The sequence below is a fragment of the Chelonia mydas genome, chromosome 2 (assembly GCF_015237465.2).
Source record: "Chelonia mydas isolate rCheMyd1 chromosome 2, rCheMyd1.pri.v2, whole genome shotgun sequence".
Taxonomy (NCBI): domain Eukaryota; kingdom Metazoa; phylum Chordata; order Testudines; family Cheloniidae; genus Chelonia; species Chelonia mydas.
The window spans coordinates 150,924,118-150,952,008 of NC_057850.1; the positions used below are offsets into that span (position 1 = coordinate 150,924,118).

The window sequence follows — 27,891 nt, forward strand, 5'->3', positions numbered from 1 at the left end:
CTTTACAAAGGAGAGTACAGGAAACCCTGTGTCTCATTACTGCTTGAAAGGAAGGTATTTATTATGAATAATGAGCTCGTTGTGAGCCACCAGCTTCCTATCCTAGGAGAACCATGTGAAATTTCTCTTTGTGTGATGGTATGTGTATGCAGTGCTTCCCTTGACTGATTACAGGAGGACAGTAGCATGCTATTCATCCTGGTCTTGGGATACCCCAACCAAGGAGAATAGCCCCCTAGATGGCCCTGGTAGCCTGACACGAAGCTCCTGCAGGCTTGCTAGGACCCTAGTAAGTTCTGTAAGAGTGACAAAGTACCGCTCAGGGCTTTATACTCAGTAAATCAGGAGCTCTTGACCATGGGAAGAGATTTCTCACTTATGCCCCTGTAAACCCATGATGGAGGAGCTGCATGGGAATCAAGTCCTCATGTGCCTCAGCTTCTGGGCACACGCTGCCTCAAGTGCTTCTTATTCTTTCATAGGGTGCTAGCCTCTGGGTGCAGCCATAGAGACCAACTCCTTCCCAAAGCAAGGGGCTGGCTGATGATCACAAGGCACAAATCCCATTCTACTGCTGCCTGACTCTTAGCACCTTTCCCTGGCAGAGCGAGATTCCCTGAGCTGAGAGCCAGCTAGGCACAATTCCGAGTAGGCTGCAGCCTGAGACAGGGCTGCACAGGAGGAGCAGGCTTCTCACATACCCAGGCATGCTGCATGGTGCACTGTGACAGCTTCTGAGAGGAGAAAAGCCTCAGCAAACATCAAGAAAGGGTTTAACCCTGATTTTTACCCTACTTGCTCATTAATATCACAAAACTGCTGCCTCCCAAAGGGGATGTCTGCTTTTGTCTTTTTGGAGCTAGAGTCTCTGGAGTTTGCTGGACTTAAGTCCCAAGCAGGCTGTGAGGAGATCTCCCTTCCCTGGGAATCTTCATGCCATGGTTAATCCTTCCTAGGGTGGAGTTGCAGCTTTGAGCAGGGGATTTGGCAGGGTCCTAGCACACTGATCTGACTCAGACTTATACCCTACCAGAGCGAGGGTTGGCAGCTTACAGCAGCAGAGTGGAGGAAGCGTACTAGACAGGTGCTGTACCAGAGGATTAGAGCCTTAATACTCCAGTGATTGCTCACCTTAGAAAAGTTGAAATGAAGTCTCTTCTGCACAAAAATGAATAAAAATTAGATACAATGGTCAGGAGAAATTGAACCAACCACAAACCTGTTCCACTGCCAGAGGCAGAAATTCTAGTGGCCTTAGCTGAAGGGCAGGGCTCAGTCCTCAGCCCTCTGGCAACACCACTGGGACCACCTCCAAATTCCACAGGTGAGAGATTACCCAGTCATTATGAATGGAGAGAGAAGTTGTGCAGCAGAAATCTATTCTGCTGTTCACACTGTGGACATTACTGCCTGACTCAGCATTTTTTTAAATCCCCAGAATAATACATAAATGCTGTAGAAGAACATTAGCAGCCCGATATATAGAGGAAGCTGAATCTGAACTTAAAACCAGACTGAAAACATTTGCCAATATTGCAAGTGATGCAGAGATTGAAGAGCAAAGAAGTAAACTAAGAAACCCAGACAGATATGAGAGAAAGAATCTGCCAAAATATAAAGTTGGGTTTATAGAGGAAGAATCCATAGGATTATTAAGCAATGATGGCATAACAGAGACATCAACACCTGTTGGTTCAAATCCATCTCCTGACCGTACATGGCCAAGTGAAGTAGAAACAAGCTTTGAGGAAGGCAGATCACAGGGTACTTTGGGAGGAGAAGAAATCCATTGTGTTTCAAAAGGACTGGTTTCTAATCCACAAAAGTTTAACACAATGAATCACAAATTGTCTTAACTTCTCTGTATTATGTAGGGTGAATTGTAAAACAAAGTCTTGATCATCTGTTGAAGAATGTGGGGTTAAGGACCCTTATAAAAATATTCATGTCCATAAGGATACTGCATTATCTTAAGAGTTCTCATGGTTATTTGTTATCTACAATAAGGTGTATAGTTTATAGTGGTGTTTTCTGGCAGCTGGAAAAGCAAAAGCTGTTTAAAAGATCAGCATTCTCCTTCAGGCAGACAATTGTCCTTAAAAACGTGTAGCACTTATCAGATTTCGGAGCTCCATTCTGCTGAAGCATACTGAACCTTCCCTTCTCTGCAGAAGCATTAAATACTTTCTACAGAAGTGTGTTACCATATATTTTATTGTTTTTTCATATGCAAGCTATTCAGCTGTTTGATAATGGCTCCAAACTAATTAAATTTCTTACTTTCTAAGAACTCCACAGAACCAAAACAGAAGCTAAACATTAACTGATATAATTTGATATTATGATACAATACTGTCATGTTACATTTTTCATAAGCTCAGTGCAAACTACGTACAACTATACAGTATTTTAATATGTGCTGCATGCTTTGCAGTGTGTATTAGGCTCAGAATAAATTTAGAGAAATTTAAAACTCACATGTTATGCCTGTTCAAAACTGAAGTTCATGTGAACAAAAAGGGTATTGGGACTTTAGTCGGTAGCAAATCCACTGGATGGTTTCAGTATTATGAAGGTGGGAAATGTTTTGGTCTGTTAATTTATATAATAAAAACCAAGAATTCGAAAAACAAAATTCGGAACAGACATCCTATCAGATAGTTCTTCATATTCATTTAATATCATTTGAACATTTTCACAATGAGCTAAATATTCAAAATACTGCATAACTGTTGTGTAGCTAAAATCAGTTTTTAATCCATGGAAACCTAGAATTTCCCATTAAACATGCTCTCTATGCCAAAAAATAAATTAAAATTAAGAATCTTTTGTCTCCTCACCATTCCATCCAGTCAAACTGATGACATATAACTGACATACCAGGTATGCAGCTTAAATATAAAAATATGCTCTTTCAGCTTCTGAATTGGTTCCATAATTTGCATAATTTGCATACGAATGTCCAGTTTCAAATGTATTTGGATGCCCATAATTTCAAAACAGGAAGCACAGAAAGTAAGCTGCCTCCATGTATTATAACAATAGCAGTAGATTTCAATGAGTTAGCCAAACATAAGGAGCAGACAAATATTGGAACCCCTTTTTCCAAACAGTTTTAAAACTGGGGTGAGTCACACACACACTAGGCTCTGCAATGACTCATAGTCAGACCTACCCTTGGAGAGATGGGAGAAGCAGCATGAAACAAGGAGTGGATCCTGGAGACATACCTGTACAGTGGATGAGCAGGTATAATGCCTCAGAAGTGGTTGGCAGGTCAATGTTAGAGGATTGTTGTTAAACCTGTTCTACAGATGTAGCCTGCATTCATTCATCCCAGTGAGGGAATAGGTGAAGTGCACAGAGCTACCTTTTAGGGGTACAAATAAACTTTTCAAAGAAAATGGGTGTGGGTAAAGTCAAATCCAGCAGAGCAAAAATAAATTATTGAATCCCACAAGTACGGCAGACTAGATTACCTAAAAATGAAAAATATGTAGTTGAAACAATGCTTTACCTGATCCAGACGGAAGAAGCAGCCTTGCAGTCTAATCTTCAAGTAGGAAGCACCTAGGCCCCAATTTTGCAAAGAACTTAACCATACATAACTTTGCTCATGTAACCTGTTCCATTCCATTGTTAAACAGTGGCCAACAGGCTTGTTGAAACCCCTAAAATAGCAGTTTGTGAGTGTTAACAAAAATATGAACTTAAGAAATGATTCCAAGGAGAATCTGTCTCCATGAAAGTTACAACTTGATATACAGCTGCAAAAGCAAGGCCTGCATAAATGTCAAAAGGATCAGTAGCCATATATAGGCAATACATTTGGAGAACGCCATTTGCTAGTTAACCTTCCTTTTCCCACCAAGAAATGTCTATGCAGATCCCCAGTGTAGGACACTGACAATACAATAAGTCAGGAAGATGACTGAAGAGTACTCAGTTAAAAAAATTATTGAAGCACCATTCTCCTGAACCAAGCATTAGTGCTAACTCCAACTTTGAGCCGTGGAGCTTGCTCCAAACACAAGAAAATAATGTTTTGTGAATGTGTCAATTGAGTCGTGTCAGCCAAACAATGGGAAGATTCCACAGTTTCTCTTGTTTTTCAATTTTGCCTTACGTGGTTCCAGTTCTTTAATTTGACCAAACTGGATTTTCACTGACATTGTGATAAAAACGTCATCAACCTGTAACTTGTCAAGCTCACCTGAAACCCATATTTACAGTCTCCAGAGAGTACACTTTTTTCTTTCTCTGAAGGAGTCAAAAGGCTTGTAAGAATCTGAGAAATCTTCCACCAAGTAATAATATGCTTTTAAAATAAGTATTTCCTTGTTTTGATCCAACATTGTGGGGGAATAGCCTAAGACCTTGTAGTTTCCTAGGAGTCTGACCATCTGTTGTTCTTCAAGATTTCAGAATCTTCAGCCTCAGTGAACATGTACTGAGATGGTATGCTGAACTGTTTACTCTCTATCTATTCAAAGATCTTCAGTATTTGCTCATCCAACACACACTTTTAAAAAGGTGCATTATACAAACCATGATTTGTGAATCTACAAGTCCTTGGGACTTGACTTCTGCTCCTACCAGATTGAATCTCTGGGGGTATGTTTTCTGCACTCTCTGTCTCATTGAAGACTGTTTTCTTCATGGCTATAAAATCATACAAGTGCCACACATGCTATCCCACAAGGAAAAGATGGTTTTAAGGCCTCATCCAAATTTTTTTAAAAAGTGTAAATAGATTTTCATATATATTATATAACTCCCCATTTTTCTGTAGACCCCATGATCTGCTGAAGCAAGATTATATAGGCTAGATGTTGAAAGGTTGTTTCCTCATTTATTTGTTAAAAGCTAAGGCATTCAAATAAACCTTCCCAATTGTTCGCAGCTTTTGGTGAGAAGTCTAAAGTCCGAAGCCTTTTGAGTTCAAAATCTTGTCAAGCGTACTATGCTGTTATCAACACACTGGAAGACTCCCAGAACCAAATGGATTAACAGCATGTTCTACAAAAGAACGACTGCAATAGTTGTTTGTATCAAGAGTATATTTATCAATACCTATATCTCTATATCAGTCTTTCCAGTGACATTTGGTGGGCGCACTCAAGCAGATTGCCTACACGTGCATCCAATTGCCAGAAGTATGCTGAAATTTGCACTGAGCAAGAGGGTACTTTAATCAAAATATAGCATGCTCTTTTCACAGCAGACTGTACAAAGATGACATACACTTATAAAAGCACTTGGAGGAGGTTTCAGAGAGACATGTCAGATTATAAAATGAAGTCAATGGGACTCTGCAGGTGTAAGAACCTGACTGTATCAATCTGCTTTGCAGAACTACACCCAACATTTTAGTTAATTCTATCCTTGATCTTTGTGCAGATCTCCAGCTGATAGCTGGAAGATCATCTGTGGACTGAGGATTATATCTGACTGTAATTTTGCAAACCTGGAACATAACAACAAATGTAATTCAGCTCTCTCCACGAAATGAGTTTGACACTCCTGGTATAAGGCGAATACAAAATGTTTAGAGACCAATAGAGAGACTATACAAAACTACTGTAGGAATGGTAACTTGAAATTTACTTACTTTGGCAAGTTTTAAAATCTAAAGATTGCATAAATGTATATTTTTGCATTTAATTTTTTCTAGGTTCTGTATCTGAAAGCAAACAAAAACACGCTGAAATATGTGGAGGGTTTTATAAAATTGCATATATATTTTTAAGTATACATGAGAAAATAGAAGTTCTTTATTAAAATAAAAAAAGCTTTGATACATTTGCACTGAAAATATTTTTAACAGAAAATAATTGCTACAAACATGCTACAGTAACAAACAAAATGTCCAAAAAGTTTTCAGTGCCTTCTTTTAAAGTTCAACATTTTGGCAAAAAAGTTTTTCTGTAAAAACTTCAAAAGTTGGCTACTATAATACTGATACAAAACACTTCATGTAGATTAAGTTCATGTGCATAAAACACAGTAATTTTTAATGTATTGTTTGTATAAAAACAACATATTTAAAGTGTAAATTTCATTAGATAACATGCAAATACTGCAATATTTAAAATGGCACTTATAAATAGAGGCTTTATAATTTTGTATCCAATAAGAAAATCAGATAGAATACATGGTATTTGCAATATACAGAACTGTAGAAATGAATATATTTGTCCATTTCTTAATGTAAATAAGGTTCTGGCTTAGAAAATGATTGTCATTTTACAAACATGGGGCCCAATATCCTGCAAGCACTTAAGCAGGTGAGTAAAGCTACTCAAATGTGTAAGTTTGCTGGGATAGGCCATGGCTATTTAGCTTTCTTCATAATAAAATATAAGATAATATACTCACACATAAAATTACTCAGTTCATTTTTTGGTAAATTATTTAAGTAGCAGCAATTTTTGTTTCTTCCAAAAATTGATGTTTAAAATAGGTGCATGCTTCTCATAATTCTCAATGATATACATCTGAATAATAAACAAAAAACACTTTTCAAAAATCTCAATACATTTGTTCACTGCTGAAAATAATAGAATTTATGTGTAACAACTCCCTTTTCACAGAATCACAATTTTAGAGATTTGTACAATATTTTTAAGGTATGCGTGCATAAAGAAAATGATTTGTCTGTGAAAAAAATCTTTTGACTTGTGATTAATAGGAGAGTTTTCTTTTGGATTATTTCAAATATTTTAAAATTCATTTTTAATGAAAAAATGTACTACATTAAAACCTTTTTCTGGAATTTTGTTGAACCAAACTGATATATATTTTTCTTTCTGCTTAAAATATATTTTGCTCTATTAACAGATCAGCAGTTCTGAATGTCCTTCGCAATATAGAAAAAATACAATAGGATATTTATTTTGCACATTTTCTAAGCAGTTATGTATTATAGATTGCTGCTTGCAAGGTCAATATAAGGCTCAAGAGCAGGGTCTGCAATACAGGTACAGCTTTAATAGAAGAAGAAGATATACTAAAGGAAACTTGCACTTGGGATGTGATAAGTGCTGATAACGGCACATGGGATGCTAAAGTTGGGCTGTCAGAATTTATCAGCGACTCTATCTTTTCTGCTTCTTTATTGCAGGCTTCAATCTAAAAAGAAATTCCAACAGTTAGTTATTAAAATCTCTTGTCTTTATCCAGAAGATTAGTATAAAAGTTTAGGGTGGTGAATAAAGGATGGCAAAGCCACAAGTGAATCGTACAGCTCAGCTTTTGAGAGTTTTTTAAAATTGTATTTTATGTCTCTGTCAGGTACCTTAGTTACTTATGCATGCTACCATGGCAGCTTCATGGGGAGAAAATTATAAACCTCAAAAATGGTTCATCACAATTTTGTGATTTTTAAGGCCCAAAATCTCATTATAGACCAGAATTAGAAAGAAGGGCCTCACACCACTGGAAATCATGAGATTTCTCTCCTGGTTCACAATGTACTGCACTGAGGTCTATGCGAGTAGAGAACCCCCAGAGAACCTTAGGAGGGTTGGTGTCCCCAGGCCTGTGAACCTTAGGAGACTCAGTAACCCTCTCAAGGAAATTTTCCTTTTTCTCCTGACAAGTCTTTATAAATGTTCAGGTTACATTCTGAAGCCCTTTGCACAAGGACATGGACGAGAGACTTACTTTTCCTAATAAAAAAAACCGAACAAATCAACCTTCATTTTTCAGAAATCCTTTTCCTGAACTCACCACAGATGATGCTTCACAGCGTTCCAAGTTCAGAAGTTAATAGTCTATTTTCAAAAGTTATTTTGGGGTTTTGGAAAGGGGATATCTACAGGGCAAACTAACTTTTATTTTCTACAAAATAGCAAAAAAGATAGATTTTTGATTTAAAAGGCGTTAACTTAGAAACCAATTGTCTGATTCAATTCAAATTTTATAGAAAAATTTGAAATAGTGTAGTTTCAGTCCTAGTCCTCAGCCTGCCACTTTTACAGCCAATTTGTTTATTTTTTGAGATTTTAAAGGTGGAGGATGGAAGAGGTGGTTACTCACCCTGTGCAGTAACTGAAGTTCTTTGAGATGGTTGTCCCGGTGGGTGCTCCACTTTAGATGTTCTTGCACCCTTGCACTTGTAATTGGAGATTTGTGGTAGCAGTGCCTGGTTGGGTCAGACATGGATAGTCCCAGTCTCGCGCTGCTTCAGGCCGTGTGACCAACCCCACCCCCGTTCCTTCTCTATTGCAGATTATGTACTGTGAAACTTCAAAGTAGAGGGGAGGTGAGAGGGTTGTGGAGCACCCACAGGGACAACCATCTTGAAGAACTTCAGTTACTGCACAAGGTGAATAATCTTCTCCTCTTCTTCTTCGAGGAGTGTCCCTTTGGGTGCTCCACTTTAGGGGACTTCAAAACAGTGCTCTTCAGTGGAAGGAAGGGGCTTCGGAGTTGAAGACATGGTAAGTCCAAATAGCGCATCACATGCTGAATATTGTTCTAATGCATAGTGTTGTGTAAATGTATGGGCTGAGGCCCAAGTTGCCACTTTATAGATGTCCATAATGGGGACACTGTTAAGAAATGCTATTGAAGCCAATAAAGCTTTGGTGGAATGTGTGTGGGTGCCCATTGGGGGTTGAAGATACTGTTGATGATAGCACAAGTTGATGCACATGGAAATCTGTTTGGACAGTCTCTGTTTAGATACAGTGTCTCCTTTTGATCATTTTGGGATGGAGATGAATAATTCTGGAGACTTTCAAAAAGTCTCTGTTCTGTCTATATAAAAGGCTAGCACCCTTTGGACATCTAGGATGTGAAGTGAGGACTCTTGTCTATTCCCATGGGAGGTTGGATAGAAGAATGGGAGGTGAATGGGTTGGTTGAGATGGAAAGAGGAGGCAATCTTAGGTAAGAACTTGGGATGAGGTCATAGGATAACCTTACTTTTTAAGAATATCATGTATGATGGATGTGCCATGAGGGCCCGTAGCTCTCCCATCTATCAGGTGGACATAATGGTGATGAGGAAGGGTACCTTCACTGAGAGGTGAAGAAGTGACCATATCATTAGCAGTTCAAATGGGGTTCTGGTGAGGCCCCACCGCACTAGGTTAAGATCCCATGGTGGAAATAAGGTTCATATTTCAGGGTAAATGCTGTTGAGTCCTTTTAGAAAGCGCTTGGTGACTGGGTGAGTGAAAAATTGATAAATGTTGCGTGTTCTGGTGGAACGCTGTGATGGCTGAGAGGTGTAACCTGATTGAGCTCATGGAGAGGGCCGATTTCTTAAGTTCTAGTATGTAGTCTAGAATTAAAGGTAGCGGGGAGGAGACCTCTGTGATTTTTTTATTTTGGCACCATGTAGAGAATCATATCCACTTGTGTAAATATGTATGATGGGTAGTTGGTCTGCGACTATTTAGTAGAATGTCCTTTATCACTCCAAGGACCTGAAAGGACCTGCTCAGAGGAAGTAGAGTAGCCACATTTTGAGGTGGAGTCTTTCTAGATTCAGATGAAGGACTTGGCCTGCATCTTGCGAGAGGAGACAGGGCACAAGAGGAAGGGTGTGTGATATGCATGCTGCCATTTTGAGAATGTAAGGGAACCACATTTGTCAAGGGCTAGCTGGGGGCTATCACAATGACTTTGGACTTGTCCAATGTGATCTTGTGTATTACCCGTCATAAGAGAGGGATGGGAGGGAAGGCATATAGGAGAGGAGCATCCCATTTGATAAGAAAGGTGTAGCCCATGGAGCGAGGGCCCAAACCTGCTCTAGAGCAAAACTGAGAGCATTTGGCATTGTGTGCCATTGCAAAGAGGTCTATAGTTGGGAACCCCCAGTCTTGGTATATGTTGTGTAGCACCCATATGTCTAATTCCCACTCGTGGTCCTGAGAAAAGTTCCTGCTCAGTGCATCTGCAGCGGTGTTTTGGCATCCTGGTAGGTAGAAGGCTGAGATGTTGGTGTTGTGACTGATACACCAGTTCCAGAGTAGCATGGCTTCCGTGCACAGGGAGTGTGAGCATTCCCCCCTTACTGGTTTATATAGAACATGCATGCAACACTGTCTGTGAGGATTTTTATGGTCTTGTTCTTGATCGTGGGCAGGAAATGGGAGCACACGTTATGAATGGCTCGTGGTTCCAGTAGCTTTATACGTAGGAGGGATTCTGATGGGGACCAATGGCCCAGGATAGTATGAGTGTTCAGATGTGCTCCCCAACCTAGTAGTGAGGTGTCCGTCATGATCATCACTGTTGGAGGGTTCAGGACAAAGGAGACCCTGGCCCAAACACTGTCTGGTCATATTCACCTTTGTAGCGAGTCTTTTACTTTGTTCGGTATTGTGAGGTGTTTGTTCATGTTGTGCTTGAATGGAGTGTAGGTTGTCTGGAGCCAGGCTTGCAGACACTGCATGTGTAATCTCACATGTTTGATGATAAATGTCGTTGCAGCCAGGTGGCCCAGCAGTTGTAGGCAAGCCCTGGCCATTATCTGAGGGCTGTTTAGCATTGGGGAGATTAGACTGGTTAGAGTAATTAACTGCTGTCGTGGTAGAGAAGTCATAGCCTCTGGAGAATTGAGGTAGGCTCTGATGAATTCTAGTTTTTGCATTAAAGTTAGTGTTGATTTTTGTGCATTTGTAGGCCTAGGCGTGTGAAGAGAGCTACCTTGCTTCTAGCGCTCCTTATCACGTTGATGCTTTCAGTAAGCAGTCATCTAATTATGGGAATATCATAATTCCCTGTCTGCGGAGGTAAGCTGCGACCACTGCAAGAATCTTGGAGAATACTCGTGGGGCAGTGGATAGGCCGAAAGGCAGAACTTTGTAGTGAAAGTGATCTGCTCCTGTAGCAAATCTGTAGAGCCTCTGATGTGATGGATGTATTGTTAAATGAAAGTGTGCGTCCTGGAAGTCGAGAGCCAAGAATCAGGCCCTCCTTTCTAGTGCTGGATTTATGGTTGCCAACGTGACCACCCTGCAGCATTGGGTCTTCACGAATTTGTTGAGTCTACGTAAATTGAGAATGGGTCTCCACCCTCCAGTTTTTTTCTGGGTGAGGAAATAATGTGAATAGAAACCCTTCCCTCTGTGTTTTGTTGGTACCATTTCTACTGCACCTAGGTGTATGAGGTGGATTACCTCCTGTCGCAGTAGATCTTCATGAGAGGGGTCCCTGAAGAGGAATGGGGAGGGAAGGTCGGTACAGGGGATGGAGATAAATGGGATGGAATACCCAGACTTGATTATATCTAATAAGCATCTGCTGGATGTGATGATCTGCCATATTAGATAAAAGGGGTGAGAATCTCCGAATGGCTGGGAGATGACACGTGTTTCCAGCACTTGAAGTTGTGGGGGTCTTGGACCGTTGACCAAAGTCTCAACATTGCTGTCTTGATGGCAGTGGTTGAGACATAGAAGGCTGAGGTGGAGGCTGTCGTCTCCTCCTGGATCTCTGTTTCTGCCCTTGTTACACATATTGTCTGTGTGATTGCGCGTAAGGTGTAGACCGGAATCTTTGTGAGGCATAATACTTGCCCTCCTTTTTCTTGTTCTTAGGTGTGTAGATGCCCAGGGACTTTAACATCACCCTTGAGTCTTTAAGTGTGTGGAGAGATTCATCTGCTTTGGCTGCAAACAATTTAGGACCTTTGAACGGGAGATCCTTGACCAATGATTGCACCTCTCTGGGGAACACAGGGATATGCAAGCAAGATGCTCACCTCATCACTATTGCTGTGGCTACAGACTACACTGTGATGTCTGCAGAGTGCAATGCAGCCTGCAATGCTGTTCTGGCGAGAAGATGTCCTTCAGAGATTATGGTCCTGCACTGTTCTCTTTTCTCTTCTGGAATGAATTCAATAAATTCTGACAATTTTGAGTAGTTTGAGTGGTCATATTTGGCAAGTAATGCCTTGTAATTGGCAATCCTGAGGTGTAACGTTGCCAAGGAGTAGGTCTTACAATCAAAGAAATCTTGTCTCTTCCAATCTCTGTCATACGGTGTGTTTTTGAGGGTGTTATTCTCTGCCCACTTCATTTACTGCATCCACCACCAAAGACTTTGGTGTGGGGTGTGAGAAGAGGAACTCCGTTTCCTTCATTAGCACATAATATTTGTTGTCAGACCTCTTGCATGTAGATGGGATTGTTGTTGGGGTCTGCCAAATCGATTTTGCGGGTTCCATAATTGCATCATTCATTGGTAGAGTGATTCTGGAAGAGGTTGAAGTCTGTAGGATATCTAATAGTTTATGTTGTTATTCCTAGACTTCTTCCAGTGATATATCCAATGAGCCTGCCATTCTCTTAAAAAGGTCCTGAAATTGTTTCAGGTCATCCCCCATGTAGGGAGGTGGGGGCATGATGGTGTCATCAGGGGAAGATGATGAAAAATTGGCTGCTGGTGTCACCTCGTGGTCCAAAATCTCCTCCTCCTCCTCGGCCACATCTTCTGGGGGCTCAGAGGGTCGCTGGTACTGAAAGTGAGGGTGAATGACATGCGCTCACCCTGAGTGGGCTGGAAGGTTTGTGGTGTTGTGGGGGGTATGCTGCCCATGGGATCCAATAAGGCCACTGAGGATGAAAAAGCATTGGTGGCATCCCATGGATGTCCATACCACTTTTGATCTTTGGACCCAGTATAATAGCCCCTGTTCTGTGGTGGATCTGATCTAGTAGGTACACAGATGGGAGAGGAATGGTGAAAGGAGCATATTTCTCCTTCATCCTCATCCCCCTCATCACTTGATAATGGAGAAGCAGATCTAAATGGAGCGGTGAGACTGATGACATCGGTACCGAGAATAGGAGATTCCGACATCGAGGTGACCAATTAGGTCGTTCTAGCACAGGATTTGCTGCGGTGCCAGTAACATTGGTACCGTTTAAGATGGAGCGCTCAATACAGATTACTTTGATGCAGTTGTGGGTGTTGGTGCACACACTGAGTGTGTTATGCCAGCAGCAGATGGCGCCATGAGGTCTGCAGTGGTGCCGAGCTGCTCAGTGCCAAATGTTTCGTCAGCTCTGATGGTGCCGAGGCAGGGGGTTTCATTTTCCCTTTGCTGCCCTCATCTGAGCTAGCCTGCTTAGGTTCTTTTGCTCTTATGGTACCCATGGTACCGGAGGGTCCCACTACTTTGGCAGTGGAGAGTACCAATGGAGTGTGCCGGTTTCGGGAACACCATTTCTTGGCAGATTTCCGAGCCGCAGAAGTTGGAGCCCAGTTTTTGGCCAGCTTCTTGGCAGAGTGGTCTTTCGTGTGAGCCGATAAGGAAGAGCCTCTGTCAGCAGTCGGGGACCTCTGTTCAGCGGGGGTCTGTGATTCGGGCTCAAATGCTGGCCAGAGAGACTTCTCTACCATGAGGAATTTGAATTGCAAGTCTCTTGCCTTCCTGGTTTGGGCTTTTAGATTGTGACAATGCAAGCACTTTTGAGGGATGTGTGTCTCGCCGAGGCAGCGAACACACTGCGAGTGCCCGTCTGACACCGGGACAAAGTCTGCAGATGAGGCAGCATTTAAAACCTGGGCAACTGGGCATGTCCCTCAGAAAACGTGTCACCCTCCCCCCAGGGGAAAACTAATTACTCTATTCTAACCTACTAATGGCTAACAACAGAAACTTAATTTTCTAGTCTGAGAGATTTTTTTTTTTTAAGGAAGAAAAAAAATTAAACCGGGAAGGAAAGTTAGCTATAATCCAACAAGAACCAAGTCTAAATTGTGGGAAAAAACCCTATTCTAATAAAAGTAAGCATAGAGATGCTGCTAAGTGCGCTGATTCAAGTGAAAGGTGGTAGAGAAGGAACTGAGGGGGGTTTGCCCCACGGCGCTAGATAACCACCCGAAGCGGCACGAGATGGGAACCGTGCACGTGCAACCCAACCATGCACTGCTACCACAACTCCCCTATTACAAGCACAGGGGCGCAAGAACACCTAAAGTGGAGCACCACAGGGACACTCCTCGAAGAAGAAATTGGATTTGTAATGGAAATTTAGCTGCAGCATGAACTATTCAATGTAAAAAACACTCCATGGTCAGTAAAAGTAGATAAATTCAACAGAACGCTAGCAACTATAGGTATCTTGATAGATGAGGCTAGACAACATGGCTTTGACGTAAAGCCAACTTCAGTTACAGTGTAAATTGGTGTAACTTCAATGCAACTGATCAAATTCTGTCCACTTAGAACAGACTTAACTCTGGCCCATACAGGAAGCAAAACTGAATACACAATATGAGCTTGGGAAAATAAAAAGGAAATTGGAGGCAGACTTTACTAAACCAAACAATTTGAGGAAATGAAATTGCCTGAATAATATTTGTGTTGTAGAAAGAGCAGAAAATGTGGATTCCAGTCTGCTGCTTCTTACCCACTCCCCTCTTTTTTATTTTAAAGATTAACCTTCATTTTAAAATACTGCAAGTTAATGCACAAGTTAAGAGCATCAATCGGTCAGCGTGAATCCTAAACCCTGAGGGAACTTCATTATAAAAATGTGCTGTCAACAGGGCAGGGAAAGATGCTTAACAAAAGGATAGTGGTTTTTTGGACTTGCAAAAACCTAACCAACAGAATGTCAGAAGGAAGCAAGAGTTCCAGGAAAAAGAAATGCAATACATATTTGAAGCTTGTTTTTATTGTAGTTCTGAGTTGCTCCAAGCAAAATAATACAATGGCTTTTGTGTGGGTTTATTAATCCACCCAGAGTTCTAGGGTTGCCAGCTGTGTGCGTGTGTGTGTATGTCTTTGCTAGTGCAAACTAGGTCTGTCACACCGTTGTTATGCTGGGGCAGCACACTGTGACTTGATGTCCTTTAACATATTCTGAAAAGTATTTGGGGACGTTGTAGCACACTGATAGGTAGTTTTGTAAGAGGATCACCCTATCAAAACTGTGATGGTCTCAGAAATATAGGAGCAGATATTTAGCTGGTATGGTTCCACTGAAGTCAGTGGAGCTATGACAATTTCCAGCAGCTGAGGACCCACCCCATAGAGATGGGTGGCAGCCTAATCCATATCTGTATTTAGCATCAAGACAGACAACGGTATAACCCATTCATACACACCCAGATGCATTTTTTAAGTAACAGACCAAGGGCTCGATACTAAAACCTTATACTCCAAAGCACATTTATTAAAATGTATGACAGTCACTCTTCTAATCATATTTTTTCTTTGTGAAATTATAAATGAAAACTCTTTTGTATTTTACTCAATTGATCTATCTGCTATGAGATATAATTCACAGAAAGCTAAAGTATTGAATTTTATATTATTTTATAGCCTTTTTAAAAATGATAAAATACCACAAACTCCAGCAAAATGGAGCAGTGTAAAGTTTGTAGTATTTTCGCTTCCATTTGCTGTAGTCTGCTGTGTGATCCAACATACTCCACTAGCATCCATAACTAGAGCTGGGTGAAGTTTTTCAAACTTTTTTTCCTGAAAAATTCACACTTGGGTTGACCAAAACACTGCATGAATTCATGTCAAATTTGCCAAATTGTTTCAGCCATAAAAGAAAAAAAGTTCCAACAGTCAAAATGAAACAATTTGATTTTTTAATTCAAAATGACTTTGTCTTTAAAATGTTGCCTCAATTTTATTAAAAGAAAAGAAAAGCTCAAAAACTAAATGAAACATTTTGCTTGACCTGAAACTAAACTTTATTTTTGATTCAGCACCAAACTGAAATACTAGTTATTTTCACAGCTATACCCACAACCTCTTCTTCATTCAAAACCTCTTACAAAAACAGTAACTGTTAAACACATCCACTTTATCCTTATAATAGAAACTCTTAAGCACAAATCACCAGAGAAGTCTCAAAACAGTCATCATCCAGTACAAAACAATGAAACTCAATTCCATTTTATTCTTGCCACCTTTCATTGTAGCTTTTCAAGTGTAAGTTGAAAGTAAAAATAAATGGTACATAGCACAGATTGTACATATGACAACCTGTACTGAAATAAAATGGAACCGTATTGACAAAAGAAAAAAATAATAAATTCTACCTGCAACGGTTTGGGGTTTTGATCAACGGGTATGATGAGAATCACAATTTCAGATTCTATGCTTAAGTATCCAAACACATCGCACTGTGGCACTGAAACATGTAGACGGATTTTTTGAAGTACTTCAAGTACAGTTATTGGCTTTTTATTGGTTACCTGGAAAAAGATTGAGTAGTTTATTATGCATGCAAAATTAAATAAAATTACATTTGTCCTCTTCAGAGATGTAAATAATAAGGTTAGGTCATACTAAAAAAGTTCTTTGAACATACTCCATTTTAAACCAAATTATCAAACCCAGTCTATATAAGCAACGACTAAGCCTTAAGTGAAGGGAAAGAGAACACTTACTTATCTTCCAGTAACTAACCAATTTATTTGAGCATAAGCTGTTGTGAGCTACAGCTCACTTCATCGGATGCATACTGTGGAAACTGCAGAAGACATTATATACACAGAGACCATGACCCATAACCTCAGCCGTGCAGAACACAATGCCATCCACAGCCTCAGAAACAACTCTGACGTCATAATCAAAAAGGCTGACAAAGGAGGTGCTGTTGTCATCATGAATAGGTCGGAATATGAACAAGAGGCTGCTCGGCAGCTCTCCAACACCATTTTCTACAAGCCATTACCCTATGATCCCACTGAGAGTTACCAAAAGCAACTACAGCATTTGCTCAAGAAGCTTCCTGAAAAAGCACAAGATCAAATCCGCACAGACACACCCCTGGAACCCCGACCTGGGATATTCTATCTACTACCCAAGATCCATAAACCTGGAAATCCTGGGCGCCCCATCATCTCAGGCATTGGCACCCTGACAGCAGGATTGTCTGGCTATGTAGACTCCCTCCTCAGGCCCTACGCTACCAGCACTCCCAGCTACCTTCGAGACACCACTGACTTCCTGAGGAAACTACAATCCATCGGTGATCTTCCTGATAACACCATCCTGGCCACGATGGATGTAGAAGCCCTCTACACAAACATTCCACACAAAGATGGACTACAAGCCGTCAAGAACACTATCCCCGATAATGTCACGGCTAACCTGGTGGCTGAACTTTGTGACTTTGTCCTTACCCATAACTATTTTACATTTGGGGACAATGTATACCTTCAGATCAGCGGCACTGCTATGGGTACCCGCATGGCCCCACAGTATGCCAACATTTTTATGGCTGATTTAGAACAACGCTTCCTCAGCTCTCGTCCCCTAACGCCCCTACTCTATTTGCGCTATATTGATGACATCTTCATCATCTAGACCCATGGAAAAGAAGCCCTTGAGGAATTCCACCATGATTTCAACAATTTCCATCCCACCATCAACCTCAGCCTGGTCCAGTCCACACAAGAGATCCACTTCCTGGACACTACAGTACTAATAAGCGAAGGTCACATAAACACCACCCTATACCGGAAACATACTGACCACTATTCCTACCTACATGCCTCCAGCTTTCACCCTGACCACACCACACGATCCATCGTCTACAGCCAAGCTCTGCGACACAACCGCATTTGCTCCAACCCCTCAGACAGAGACAAACACCTACAAGATCTCTATCAAGCATTCTTACAACTACAGTACCCACCTGCGGAAGTGAAGAAACAGACTGATAGAGCCAGAAGAGTTCCCAGAGGTCACCTACTACAGGACAGGCCTAACAAAGAAAATAACAGAACGCCACTAGCCGTCACCTTCAGCCCCCAACTAAAACCCCTCCAACGCATTATTAAGGATCTACAACCTATCCTGAAGGATGACCCAACACTCTCACAAATCTTGGGAGACAGGCCAGTCCTTGCCTACAGACAGCCCCCGAACCTGAAGCAAATACTCACCAACAACCACATACCACACAACAGAACCACTAACCCAGGAACCTATCCTTGCAACAAAGCCTGTTGCCAACTGTGCCCACATATCTATTCAGGGGACACCATCACAGGGCCTAACAACATCAGCCACACTATCAGAGGCTCGTTCACCTGCACATCCACCAATGTGATCTATGCCATCATGTGCCAGCAATGCCCCTCTGCCATGTACATTGGTCAAACTGGACAGTCTCTACGTAAAAGAATAAATGGACACAAATCAGATGTCAAGAATTATAACATTCATAAACCAGTCGGAGAACACTTCAATCTCTCTGGTCACGCAATTAGAGACATGAAGGTCGCTATCTTACAACAAAAAAACTTCAAATCCAGACTCCAGCGAGAAACTGCTGAATTGGAATTCATTTGCAAATTGGATACTATTAATTTAGGCTTAAATAGAGACTGGGAGTGGCTAAGTCATTATGCAAGGTAGCCTATTTCCCCTTGTTTTTTCCTACCCCCCCCCCCCAGACATTCTGGTTAAACTTGGATTTATGCTGGAAATGGCCCACCTTGATTATCATACACATTGTAAGGAGAGTGGTCAGTTTAGATGAGCTATTACCAGCAGGAGAGTGAGTTTGTGTGTGTATGGGGGTGTGCGGGTGAGAAAACCTGGATTTGTGCTGGAAATGGCCCACCTTGATTATCATGCACATTGTAGGGAGAGTGGTCACTTTGGATGGGCTATTACCAGCAGGAGAGTGAGTTTGTGGGGGGGGTGGGGGAGGGTGGGTGAGAAAACCTGGATTTGTGCTGGAAATGGCCCACCTTGATTATCGTACACATTTTAAGGAGAGTGATCACTTTAGATAAGCTATTACCAGCAGGAGAGCGGGATGGGAGGAGGTATTATCATAGAATCATAGAATATCAGGGTTGGAAGGGACCCCAGAAGGTCATCTAGTCCAACCCCCTGCTCGAATCAGGACCAATTCCCAGTTAAATCATCCCAGCCAGGGCTTTTCAAGCCTGACCTTAAAAACCTCTAAGGAAGGAGATTCTACCACCTTGTTCATGGTCTCTGTGTATATAATGTCTTCTGCAGTTTCCACAGTATGCATCCGATGAAGTGAGCTGTAGCTCACGAAAGCTTATGCTCAAATAAATTGGTTAGTCTCTAAGGTGCCACAAGTACTCCTTTTCTTTTTGAGAATACAGACTAACACGGCTGTTACTCTGAAACCTTCCAGTAACTGTGGTTCTTCAAGATGTAGTGCCCATATATATTTCGCTCTTGGGGCACATGTACTCAATGTGCTTGCGACCAGAATCTTCTGGCTACACCGTCTATTGAGCCTGTGCATGCACCTCACTTAGTGTCCTTGTGCTCCTGTACTGAGGGCATAAAGGGCGGTGCAGGCCACCCACCACCCTTTCTTCAACACTGTTGTAGTGGGGAAGAAGGGCAGGTCATGGAATACATTTGGACAACACATCTCAAAGAACTCCAGTTACTGTAAAGACAAAGAAAGACGCTTACAGAGTCCTCAAACAGCTGAAGCAGGTCTACGTGCCACTGCTGTCTCAGCCAAGATGAAGCAATCAGTATTATCCTTCCCCTGTCCTGACATATGTTCCTCACCACCTTCTAAATTAATGGAAAGGGAGGGAAGAATACAGAAGGCCCTCTCCTTAATGCAACAGGAAAGCATCCAAATATGGACTAACTGTCCCTTCCCACTCTTGAACAGAAGAGATGATACTTTTTGTTTAACCTGGTTGCAGTCAGGTCTACATCAGGTCAGCCCCAGCTGGAGAAAATCTCTTGTGCCACTTGGTACTTCAGGGATCACTCATGCACATGAGGACTGTCTCTGATAAGCCAATCTGCCAACATACTGCTCTTCCCTGTTAGATGCCTGAATAGATATTGTGAAGAATGCACCAGTCCTATAGATTGACTGCCTCAGCACACACCAGGGAAGAATGGGCACTTCTTTGTTTGTTGGAGTAATACATAATTGTTGTATTGTCTGTTGATACCTGAACAACTTATCCCTTTATGTGAGGAAGAAAATATCTGACAGCCTCATGAATGGCTCTTAATTCGAAAACATTTATATGCAAATTCTTTTCTTGAGATGCCTGGTGGCCCTGAACTGTGAGCAAACCCTGCTGAGCTCCCCATCCATTGTCTGATGGGTCGGAGGTTATTGTGACAGATGGCAAAGGGGGTTTGAACGAAACACCTCTGAGAACATTTTAACTATCTATCTACCACATCAACAAATTTAGACTGTCCTGAGGCGTGGTGACTGACATCTGAATACTGTCAGATTCAGTTTGTAAACCTGAGCCACACAGTGCTGCGCTGACCTCATTCTGAGGCATGCAAATAGAATAACGTAAGTAGTCACTGCATAAAAACCATCAGACCCAAAAAGAAAATCAGTTTCTGGAGCTGACAGTGTCAAATATCTAAAGTGCATTGCTCTCTCTTCAGAAACCCTTTTTTCTGTGAGGAAAGCTCTTCCTGCTACTGAGTCCAATATAGAACCTATTAAATGAATTCTTTGAGTCAGGAAAAGATTTTACTTTTTGACATTCAGAAGCAGTCCCAAATCCGTAAGGAGAGAGATTGTAAATGTAAACTAGATCTTTGCGTGAAGACTTTAAGCAGCCAAATTGTCTAAAACTGGGTAAACAAAGATAGCCTGTTTTCTGAGGTGCACCCCTACTATAGAAAAGCAGTGTTTTTGTAAAGACTCTTGGCATTATTAGAAAGGCCAAATGGCAGGACCTTGTACTTGAACGGTCTTTGTGCCACCACAAAAGAAAGGTATTTCTGATGAGCTGGCTGGATAGAAATATTTAAATATGTATCGAGAGTTGTGAACTTATCCATAACTGAAATCAAGGGCTAATATGGAGGCTAGAGTTTGCATTCAAAACTGAAATTTCTTGATGAACCTATTCAATTTCTTTAAATCTAAAATTGGACAGAACCCACCCCCCCATCTTTCTTCTGAACCGGGAAGTATCTTGAATAAAACCCTGACCCCACCCCACAGATATTCAGGTTTCTCTTCCACAGCACCTTTTAGGAGAAATTTCTGAACTTCTGATAGGATAACCTTGTGAGAAGGTTCTATGAAAAGGGAAGGGTACAGGAAATGGAAAGGGGGTAACTATTATTTCTAGAACTCTCTTGCCCGATGTAACAAGCCTCCAATTGTCAATGAAATGGGCCAGTCTATCTCCAAAGGAAGGGACATATCCTTGCCAACTGGTCCCCAAGTCTTGATCCTAATGTCAAATCTGAGGCCATGTATTATGCAAAGATGGAGAGTAAGTAGCAGATTGCTTTGACTTAGTTCTGGATCTGAACAGTTTCTTTTAAAGTAGAGACTGCGATGAAGATGTAGTTTGATGATGTTTCAGGTGCAGCCAAAGAGTCAAATATCAAAAGAAGCCCGAGAACACGCTTTGCCACATTTGACATCTTTGACCCATATTAGACAAACTGCTTTGATCATCTTACAGTTCTTGTAGAAAACAGAGCCATCTTCTCCCAAAATGGAATTGCTAATAGGCCATCCGTGCCTGGTAATTAGCCACCCTAATTCCTAGAGAAGAAGAAGAAGGAAAGAATCACCCTTTCCCCCATCTTTATCTGCAGGAGTTGCACGGGCTTGACAAGACCTGAACCTATTACTGGCTGCAACAACTGCCAGAGAATTTGCCGTGGGGGGAGTATGACAGTACATACTCATAGGATCTGGCAATGCTAAAAGTGGCTGTCTTCTCCCTCGCCTTTTTCTGCAGCATCAACACAGCCAGAACAGTATGCATGATCATAGGCTCCTTAGCTGCCAACTGGACAGATGGAGCCTTTGACACCCTAAGAACTTTAACAGGAGGATCCAGCAAAACAGGAACAGGAGCCAGAACCAACAACAACCCTGATCTGCAGGATTCTTTAGTCACTTTAGCCTTACTAGATGAGGCAGCTGGAGCCAAAAAAGGCCTTTTAGTCTTCAGATCCAATGATCTCCTGGAACCTGATGGCTTAGCAGCAACAGCTTCTTTAAGCAGGGTACCTGCAGTCTGTTCTGCCTCTCCTTATGCACGCTGGTTGTGAAAGTCTGACAAATAGAACACCCAGAAGAGGAGTGGCACTCCGAGGCACTTAAGGCATCTAAACGACAGCTGGGCATGAAGTGCATCTCTTAAAATCTAACTTCTTCTTTGGTTCTGCCATTCCATGTAACTGAACCCTAAAAGTAAACTAAAATAACTATAACTACAAACTACCTTAAACTCAACCAATGCTAAAACTTACACAACAGCTATCTAAAGGTACTAAATATAAGAGAAACACCCAGATCCAACAGACTGAAACAGTTCATTTCTGTTTGGCACAAGCAGTTGAAAAGAACCAAGGCAGCAGAGGGCACGGAATCCCTTATACAGACTCACTCTCAGACATTCAGTGATGCTGAGTGAAAAAGGGTAAGAAGGGGGTGCACGTGAGCTTTAACATGCACTGCTTGGAGAAGGTTCTATTGTTAGCCGAGATCAGTCAGTACATTACCTGTAAGTGGTGTGACAAAGTTCCTCCTCTGCCTTGGTGGGTCCTGCGCTTATTGGCAGATTTGCTTGCCTCAGAGATTCACGGCTGCCCTCAGTTTGGCCACTTTTGCTAGTGGCTCAAACCTGCCGTTCACTCAGCTAACCTCATCATTGGCCAGCATGGGGAAAGGGAGGAGAACAATCCCGCAGTCTCTGCTGACCCACCTAGTGGGTTGGGGGATGGGCCAGGAACCTTCCCCTCTGGTGGGACTCACAGTCCAGGTCACCTGCTCTTGTCTCAAATAGGGAGTTGAGGGGGATGGTGGGAAGCCGGGCCTGCCCTCTACTCCGGGTTCCAGCCCAGGACCCTGTGGATTGCAACTGTCTACAGTGTCTCTTGTAACAGCTGCGTGACAGCTACAACTCCCTGGGTTACTTCCCCATGGCCTCCTCCCAATATCTTCTTTACCCTCACTGCAGGATCTTCCTCCTGAAGCCTGATCACGCTTGTACTCCTCAGTCCTCCAGCAGCACACCTTCTCACTCCCTGCACACCCTCCCCTAACTAACAGGAGGTCCTTTTTAAACCAGGTGTCCTGATTAGTCTGCCTGCCATAACTGATTCTAGTATGTTCTTAATTGGCTCCAGGTGTCTTAATTAGCTTGCCTGTCTTAATTGGTTCTAGCAGGTTCTTGATTGCTCTAGTGCAGCCCCTGCTCTGGTCACTCAGGAAACAGAAAACTGTTCATCCAGTGGCCAGTATATTTGCCTTCTACCAGACTCCTGTAAGGTTTAGAGGGCAGGGTGGTAGAGCGGCTCCGGAGGTGGACAGGACTGCTCCGGTATCTGTCTTTTCGAGGGCGGGCACTGGTGCTCAACCAACTAGTCCTGTCCATGCTCTGGTACCAGCTCAACATCCTGGTCCTGGCCCCGGATTTCCTGGCCAACCTCCGGAAATTGATTCTGGAGTTCTTCTGGTCAGGACTGCACTGGGTCTCTGCAGGGGTTCTCCATCTGCCCCTGGAGGAGGGAGGGCAGGGCCTGAAGTGTCTCCGCACTCAGGTCCATGTCTTCCGCCTCCAAGCCCTGCAGAGGCTCCTTTATGGTGCAGGTAGTCCAGCGTGGAGCATATTGGCGCACGCCTTCCTGCGCCGCCTCCGAGGGCTCCGATATGACCGGCAGCTCCTTTATCTCCATCCGAGGGGTCTTCCGCGAGACCTCTCCGGGCTGCCGGTCTTCTACCAGGACCTCCTCCGGACCTGGAAACTGTTTGCAGCGACCAGGTCCGTGGCGGCCTCCGTGGAGGAAGATCTCCTCGCGGAGCCCCTGCTACACAACCCCTACCTCTGTGTGCAGGCGGCGGAGTCCCGCTCGGTGCGCCAGAGGTTGGTCCTGGCAGAAGTCACCAAAGTCGGAGACTTCCTGGACTACGACCGGGGAGACTGGCTGGATCCCCTGACGCTTGCTCAGCGTATGGGGCTCTCCAGACCTCGTACTGCCCTGCGCGTACTTCAGGAGGTGAGGGCCGCTTTGCCGCCCGCTGCTCGGGTTTACCTCGACCGGGTCCTGCGAGAGGGCGCGCCCCGCCCACCCTCCACGCCAGGCCCTCCGGACCTTTTCATCGGGCCCCTGTCCCGTGGACCCGACCGACCCCCCCGCCCCTTCACCGCGAGCCGGCTGCACGAGCTGCAGCCGGTCCGGTTCCAGACCGCGCCAAAACAACATCTCTACACGCTCGTGCTCCACACACTTCATGTCCTCACCCTTGCGTCCCGCCCTGACACAAAGTGGCGGGACCTCCTGCCACCTCTAGAAGGTGAGGAGCCCCGGTGGGCCAGCCTCTATTCCACCTTAGTCCCGAGGCCCGCCGGGGATATCAGTTGGCGGCTCCTACACGGGGCCGTGAGCACGGGCGTGTACTTGGCGCGGTTCACCCCGATCCCAGACACCTGCCCCTTTTGCAGCGTGAGGGAAACCCTGGTGCACGTCTACCTGGAGTGCGCCAGGTTGCAGCCCCTATTCCGGCTCCTCACCAATATTTTGTTAAGGTTTTGGCTGCACTTTTCTCCTCACCTCCTTATTTACGCACTCCCTGTCCGTGGCCCCACTAAGTCGCGGGACCTCCTGGTCAACCTCCTCTTGGCCCTGGCTAATGTGGCCATCTATAAAACCAGGGTGAGGAGGTTGGCCGATGGAGTCTCCTGCGACTGCGGGGCCTATTTCCGATCCTCCGTCCGTTCACGCCTCCGGGCGGAGTTCCTCTGGGCAGCGTCCACCGACTCCCTTGACGCCTTTGAGGAGCGGTGGGCGCTGTCCGGGGTCCTCTGCTCGGTGTCCCCGTCCGGTTCCCTTCTTTTGACCCTTTGACCACACTCCTGTCCCTGTTTTTCATTAGTTGTCCCCGTAATTACTTGGCTTCCAGGTCCTGTGGATCTCCCCCTTAAGCTGGGGGGGGATCCTTTAGCAGTGGATGGGCTTTGCCCGCCCACTTCCTGGATCCCAATAGGACCGGACTCCTGTACGCCATTGGTCTGGGTCAGTCACAGTGGGAATATGCACAGCCACTCGAAGAATGTAAAAGTAAACATCTTGTAGAAGTGGTTTTTTACCATTGAAAGCTTATGCCCAAATAAATCTGTTAATCTTTAAGGTGCCACCGGACTCCTTGTTGTTTTTGTTGATACAGACTAACACTGCTACCCCCTGATACTTGAAGCCAGTCTTGTGGATCTAATGATGGAATTATGGAGGCTAGAGATGCCTCTGAATTTGAAGCACCAGATGAAGGTGTTGAGCCCCCTCAAGTCCAGAATCAGGTGCCATTCTTCCTTTTTCTTCATTATAAGGAAATAATTAGAATAAAAGTCCTTCCCCCAGAACTGTAGAGTAATTTCTTCTATTGCACCAAGAGACAGAAGTGACTCTGTCTCCTGATACAAGTCTCTCATGAGTGAGGTCCTTGAGATGGGGTGGAGGGTGGAGGGCAGATGTAGTATCTGACAGTGTATAAAACCCAGAAATTTGGTGTTATGAGGTTCTGACATTTTGAAAAAATGAAAGTGATTCCCAAATCAGGGGGAGCAAGGGTAGAAATCCAGCAAATTATTTACAGAGCAACTCCCTACCAACATTAGCTGTCCATCAGAAAATTTTAACTCCTCACCCTGCATTTCTGTGGGAGTTTGTCAGTAAAGTCTGAGAATCTGTGGCAATTCATAAAGTAATGCCTGATAATTAGCAACCTGGAATTGCAGGCCGGCAAATGAATAACTCTTAGGTCCAAATATATCAAGCTGCTTCTTTATCTCTGGAGGCTGTTGTTGCTTGCTCCTTTAACTAGCTGCCACATCAGTGGCAAGCCAGGTACTAGGTGAGTGTACACTTAGACTGTCTGGGTGGCACCTGGTACCTCCTAGCTGCCTTTTTTAGAGGTTGTAGTTCCTGATGCTGATGTTTGCCAGCTATGCTTTGCTATGCTTTGCTGACTGTAATAGGACTTTGTTGATGGGCAGTGCTATACGAATGGCACTGTCATAAACATACAGCTAAGGGTAGCCTAGAATTCCTCCTTACCTGTAAGGGGTTAAGAAGCTCAGATAACTGGGTTAGCACCTGACCAACAGGACCAATGAGGAAAGAAGATACTTTCAAATCAGGGAGGAGGGAGTTGTGCTCTTTGTGTGTGTGTGTGTGTTCTTTTTTTGGGACAGAGAGGCCAGACAGAAATCCATCTTCTCCAACCCATCCTAATCCAAGTCTCCACTATTGCAACCAATATAGGTAAGACAGGCAAGGCGGATTAGTTTATCTTTTGTTTTGCTTGTAAATTTTTCCTGTGCTAAGAGGGAGGTTTATTCCTGTTTTCTGTAACTTTAAGGTTTTTCCCAGAGGGGAATCCTCAGTGTTTTGAATTTGAATACCCTGTAAAGTATTTACCACCCTGATTTTACAGAGGTGATTCTTTTACCTTCCCTTAAATAAAATCCTTCGTTTAAGAACCTGACTAATTTTCCCATTGTTCCAAGACCCAGGGGTTTGGGTCTTTGACCATTTTGTAACCAATTGGCTAGGATATTATTATCAAACCTCCCCAGGAAAGGGGGTGTAAGGGCTTGCGGGGGATTGCTGGGGGAAGAGGAACTCCAAGTGGTCCTTTTTCCTGGTTCTTTGTTAAATCACTTGATGGTGGCAGCGTTACTTAAACCCAAGGTACAAGAGAGAATTTGTGCCTGGGGAGTTTTTAACCTAAGCTGGTAGAAATAAGCTTAGGGGGTCTTTCATGTGGGTCCCCACATCTGTACCCTAGAGTTCAGAGTGGGGAGGGAACCCTGACATGGTGGCAGAGCAGTGGGATCATTTTTGAACCAAAAGCACAGCAGGATTTTAAAAAGGACAAATTTTTCTTTCCTTTTGGCTGCTTGGAAACAGGTTTTTGATGAGAGCAGTTAGAGGGTTTTTTTTTTCTCTGCCTGAAGGCAGAAGGGTCAAGTTACAGAAGCAAAGGAATTCTAGGCTATCCTTAGCTGTATGTTTATGACAGGCACAGAGACATGAAGAATATTCAAGAGCCTACAGGAGCTCTCTTGTACCACTTCCATTGGTATTTCAATAGATTTTCTGTGTGCCTGAGCAGGTCTTGGAAGCTCTTTTGTCATCTGTGAGGTGGTGTAGATGTGACCACTGCCTTATCTGGGGAAGAAAAAAATATAGTAACTGGCCTTGTCCGCTATTCTGTCCGCTTCTCCTCAGATAACTCCTTGGGGGGTAAGGGAGAGGGAGCAGATGTCAGATTCATGAACTTCAAGCTAATACTCCAAGCTCCCTGGGAAGGTGCAGGAGAGGAGGCTCTAACCCTGGAAAGTGGTGATGAAGTGTGGTGCCTTGTATGGTGAAGACCCCAGGGGTTCCAATAGGGCCCTGATTAAATATTATATGGAAAAGGGCCTGGGGGCCAGGGAAGAAGGTACCAGATTATATGCCTACTGTTCTATTCCCTATATAATCTAGGTATATATGAAGCCCTCTTTCATACTAATAAAGGATCAGATAGTCGGAGGGCTCCAATGAATATTTCCTACTGTGTTGGGACTCTGATGAGGAGAAAGAGCACTCTAAACCTAATGTGGGGGGCTTCTGAAGCGGGGGTTGCTAGGCTGCATCATTAGTTGAGATGTAACTAGCAGGCAGTACTGCCAAAGTGGAGGGCCATCAGCATTGTGGTTGAGATATTTAGTCCTGTAGAAAGCAGTGGAGAGTCTAGCTCATCAGTGACATGAAGATCCCTCAGGACCACATACTACTTCAGAATGGAGAATGATGATGCTATAAACTTCAGTGCAGACAGTATTGATGCACTTGGCATCAAAGCAAGTAGTACCAAAGAGATTGGGATCACAGGGGTCAGTACCAAAGTGCTTGGTGCCAAGGTAGTCCCTGATACTCTGGTA

The 27,891-nt window shown here is 43.4% G+C and overlaps 2 protein-coding genes across 12 annotated transcripts in view; one reads left to right on the forward strand and one right to left on the reverse strand.

Annotated features, from left to right (window-relative positions):
- Positions 1 to 11,841, forward strand: part of LOC119565343 (zona pellucida-binding protein 1) — a 49,825-nt gene extending 37,984 nt beyond the window's left edge. For 5 of the 7 annotated variants that reach the window (XM_043540342.1, XM_043540343.1, XM_043540345.1 and 2 more), the window contains one exon: positions 1,439 to 6,655. In XM_043540342.1, the coding sequence (XP_043396277.1) occupies positions 1,439 to 1,856 (418 nt within the window). In that variant the 3' untranslated portion in view covers positions 1,857 to 6,655. Of the gene's footprint in view, positions 1 to 1,438; positions 6,656 to 11,558 lie in introns of those variants that run through there. The other 2 variants (XM_043540347.1, XM_043540348.1) reach the window with 1 other exon arrangement.
- The window catches only part of RECK (reversion inducing cysteine rich protein with kazal motifs), a 143,352-nt gene continuing 121,213 nt past the window's right edge, over positions 5,753 to 27,891 (reverse strand). For 4 of the 5 annotated variants that reach the window (XM_037889848.2, XM_043540341.1, XM_037889850.2 and 1 more), the window contains 2 exons: positions 16,033 to 16,188; positions 5,753 to 7,131 (listed from right to left, as the gene is read on the reverse strand). In XM_037889848.2, the coding sequence (XP_037745776.1) occupies positions 6,916 to 7,131; positions 16,033 to 16,188 (372 nt within the window). In that variant the 3' untranslated portion in view covers positions 5,753 to 6,915. Of the gene's footprint in view, positions 7,132 to 16,032; positions 16,189 to 16,383; positions 16,388 to 19,114; positions 19,316 to 27,891 lie in introns of those variants that run through there. The other variant, XR_006288804.1, reaches the window with a different exon arrangement.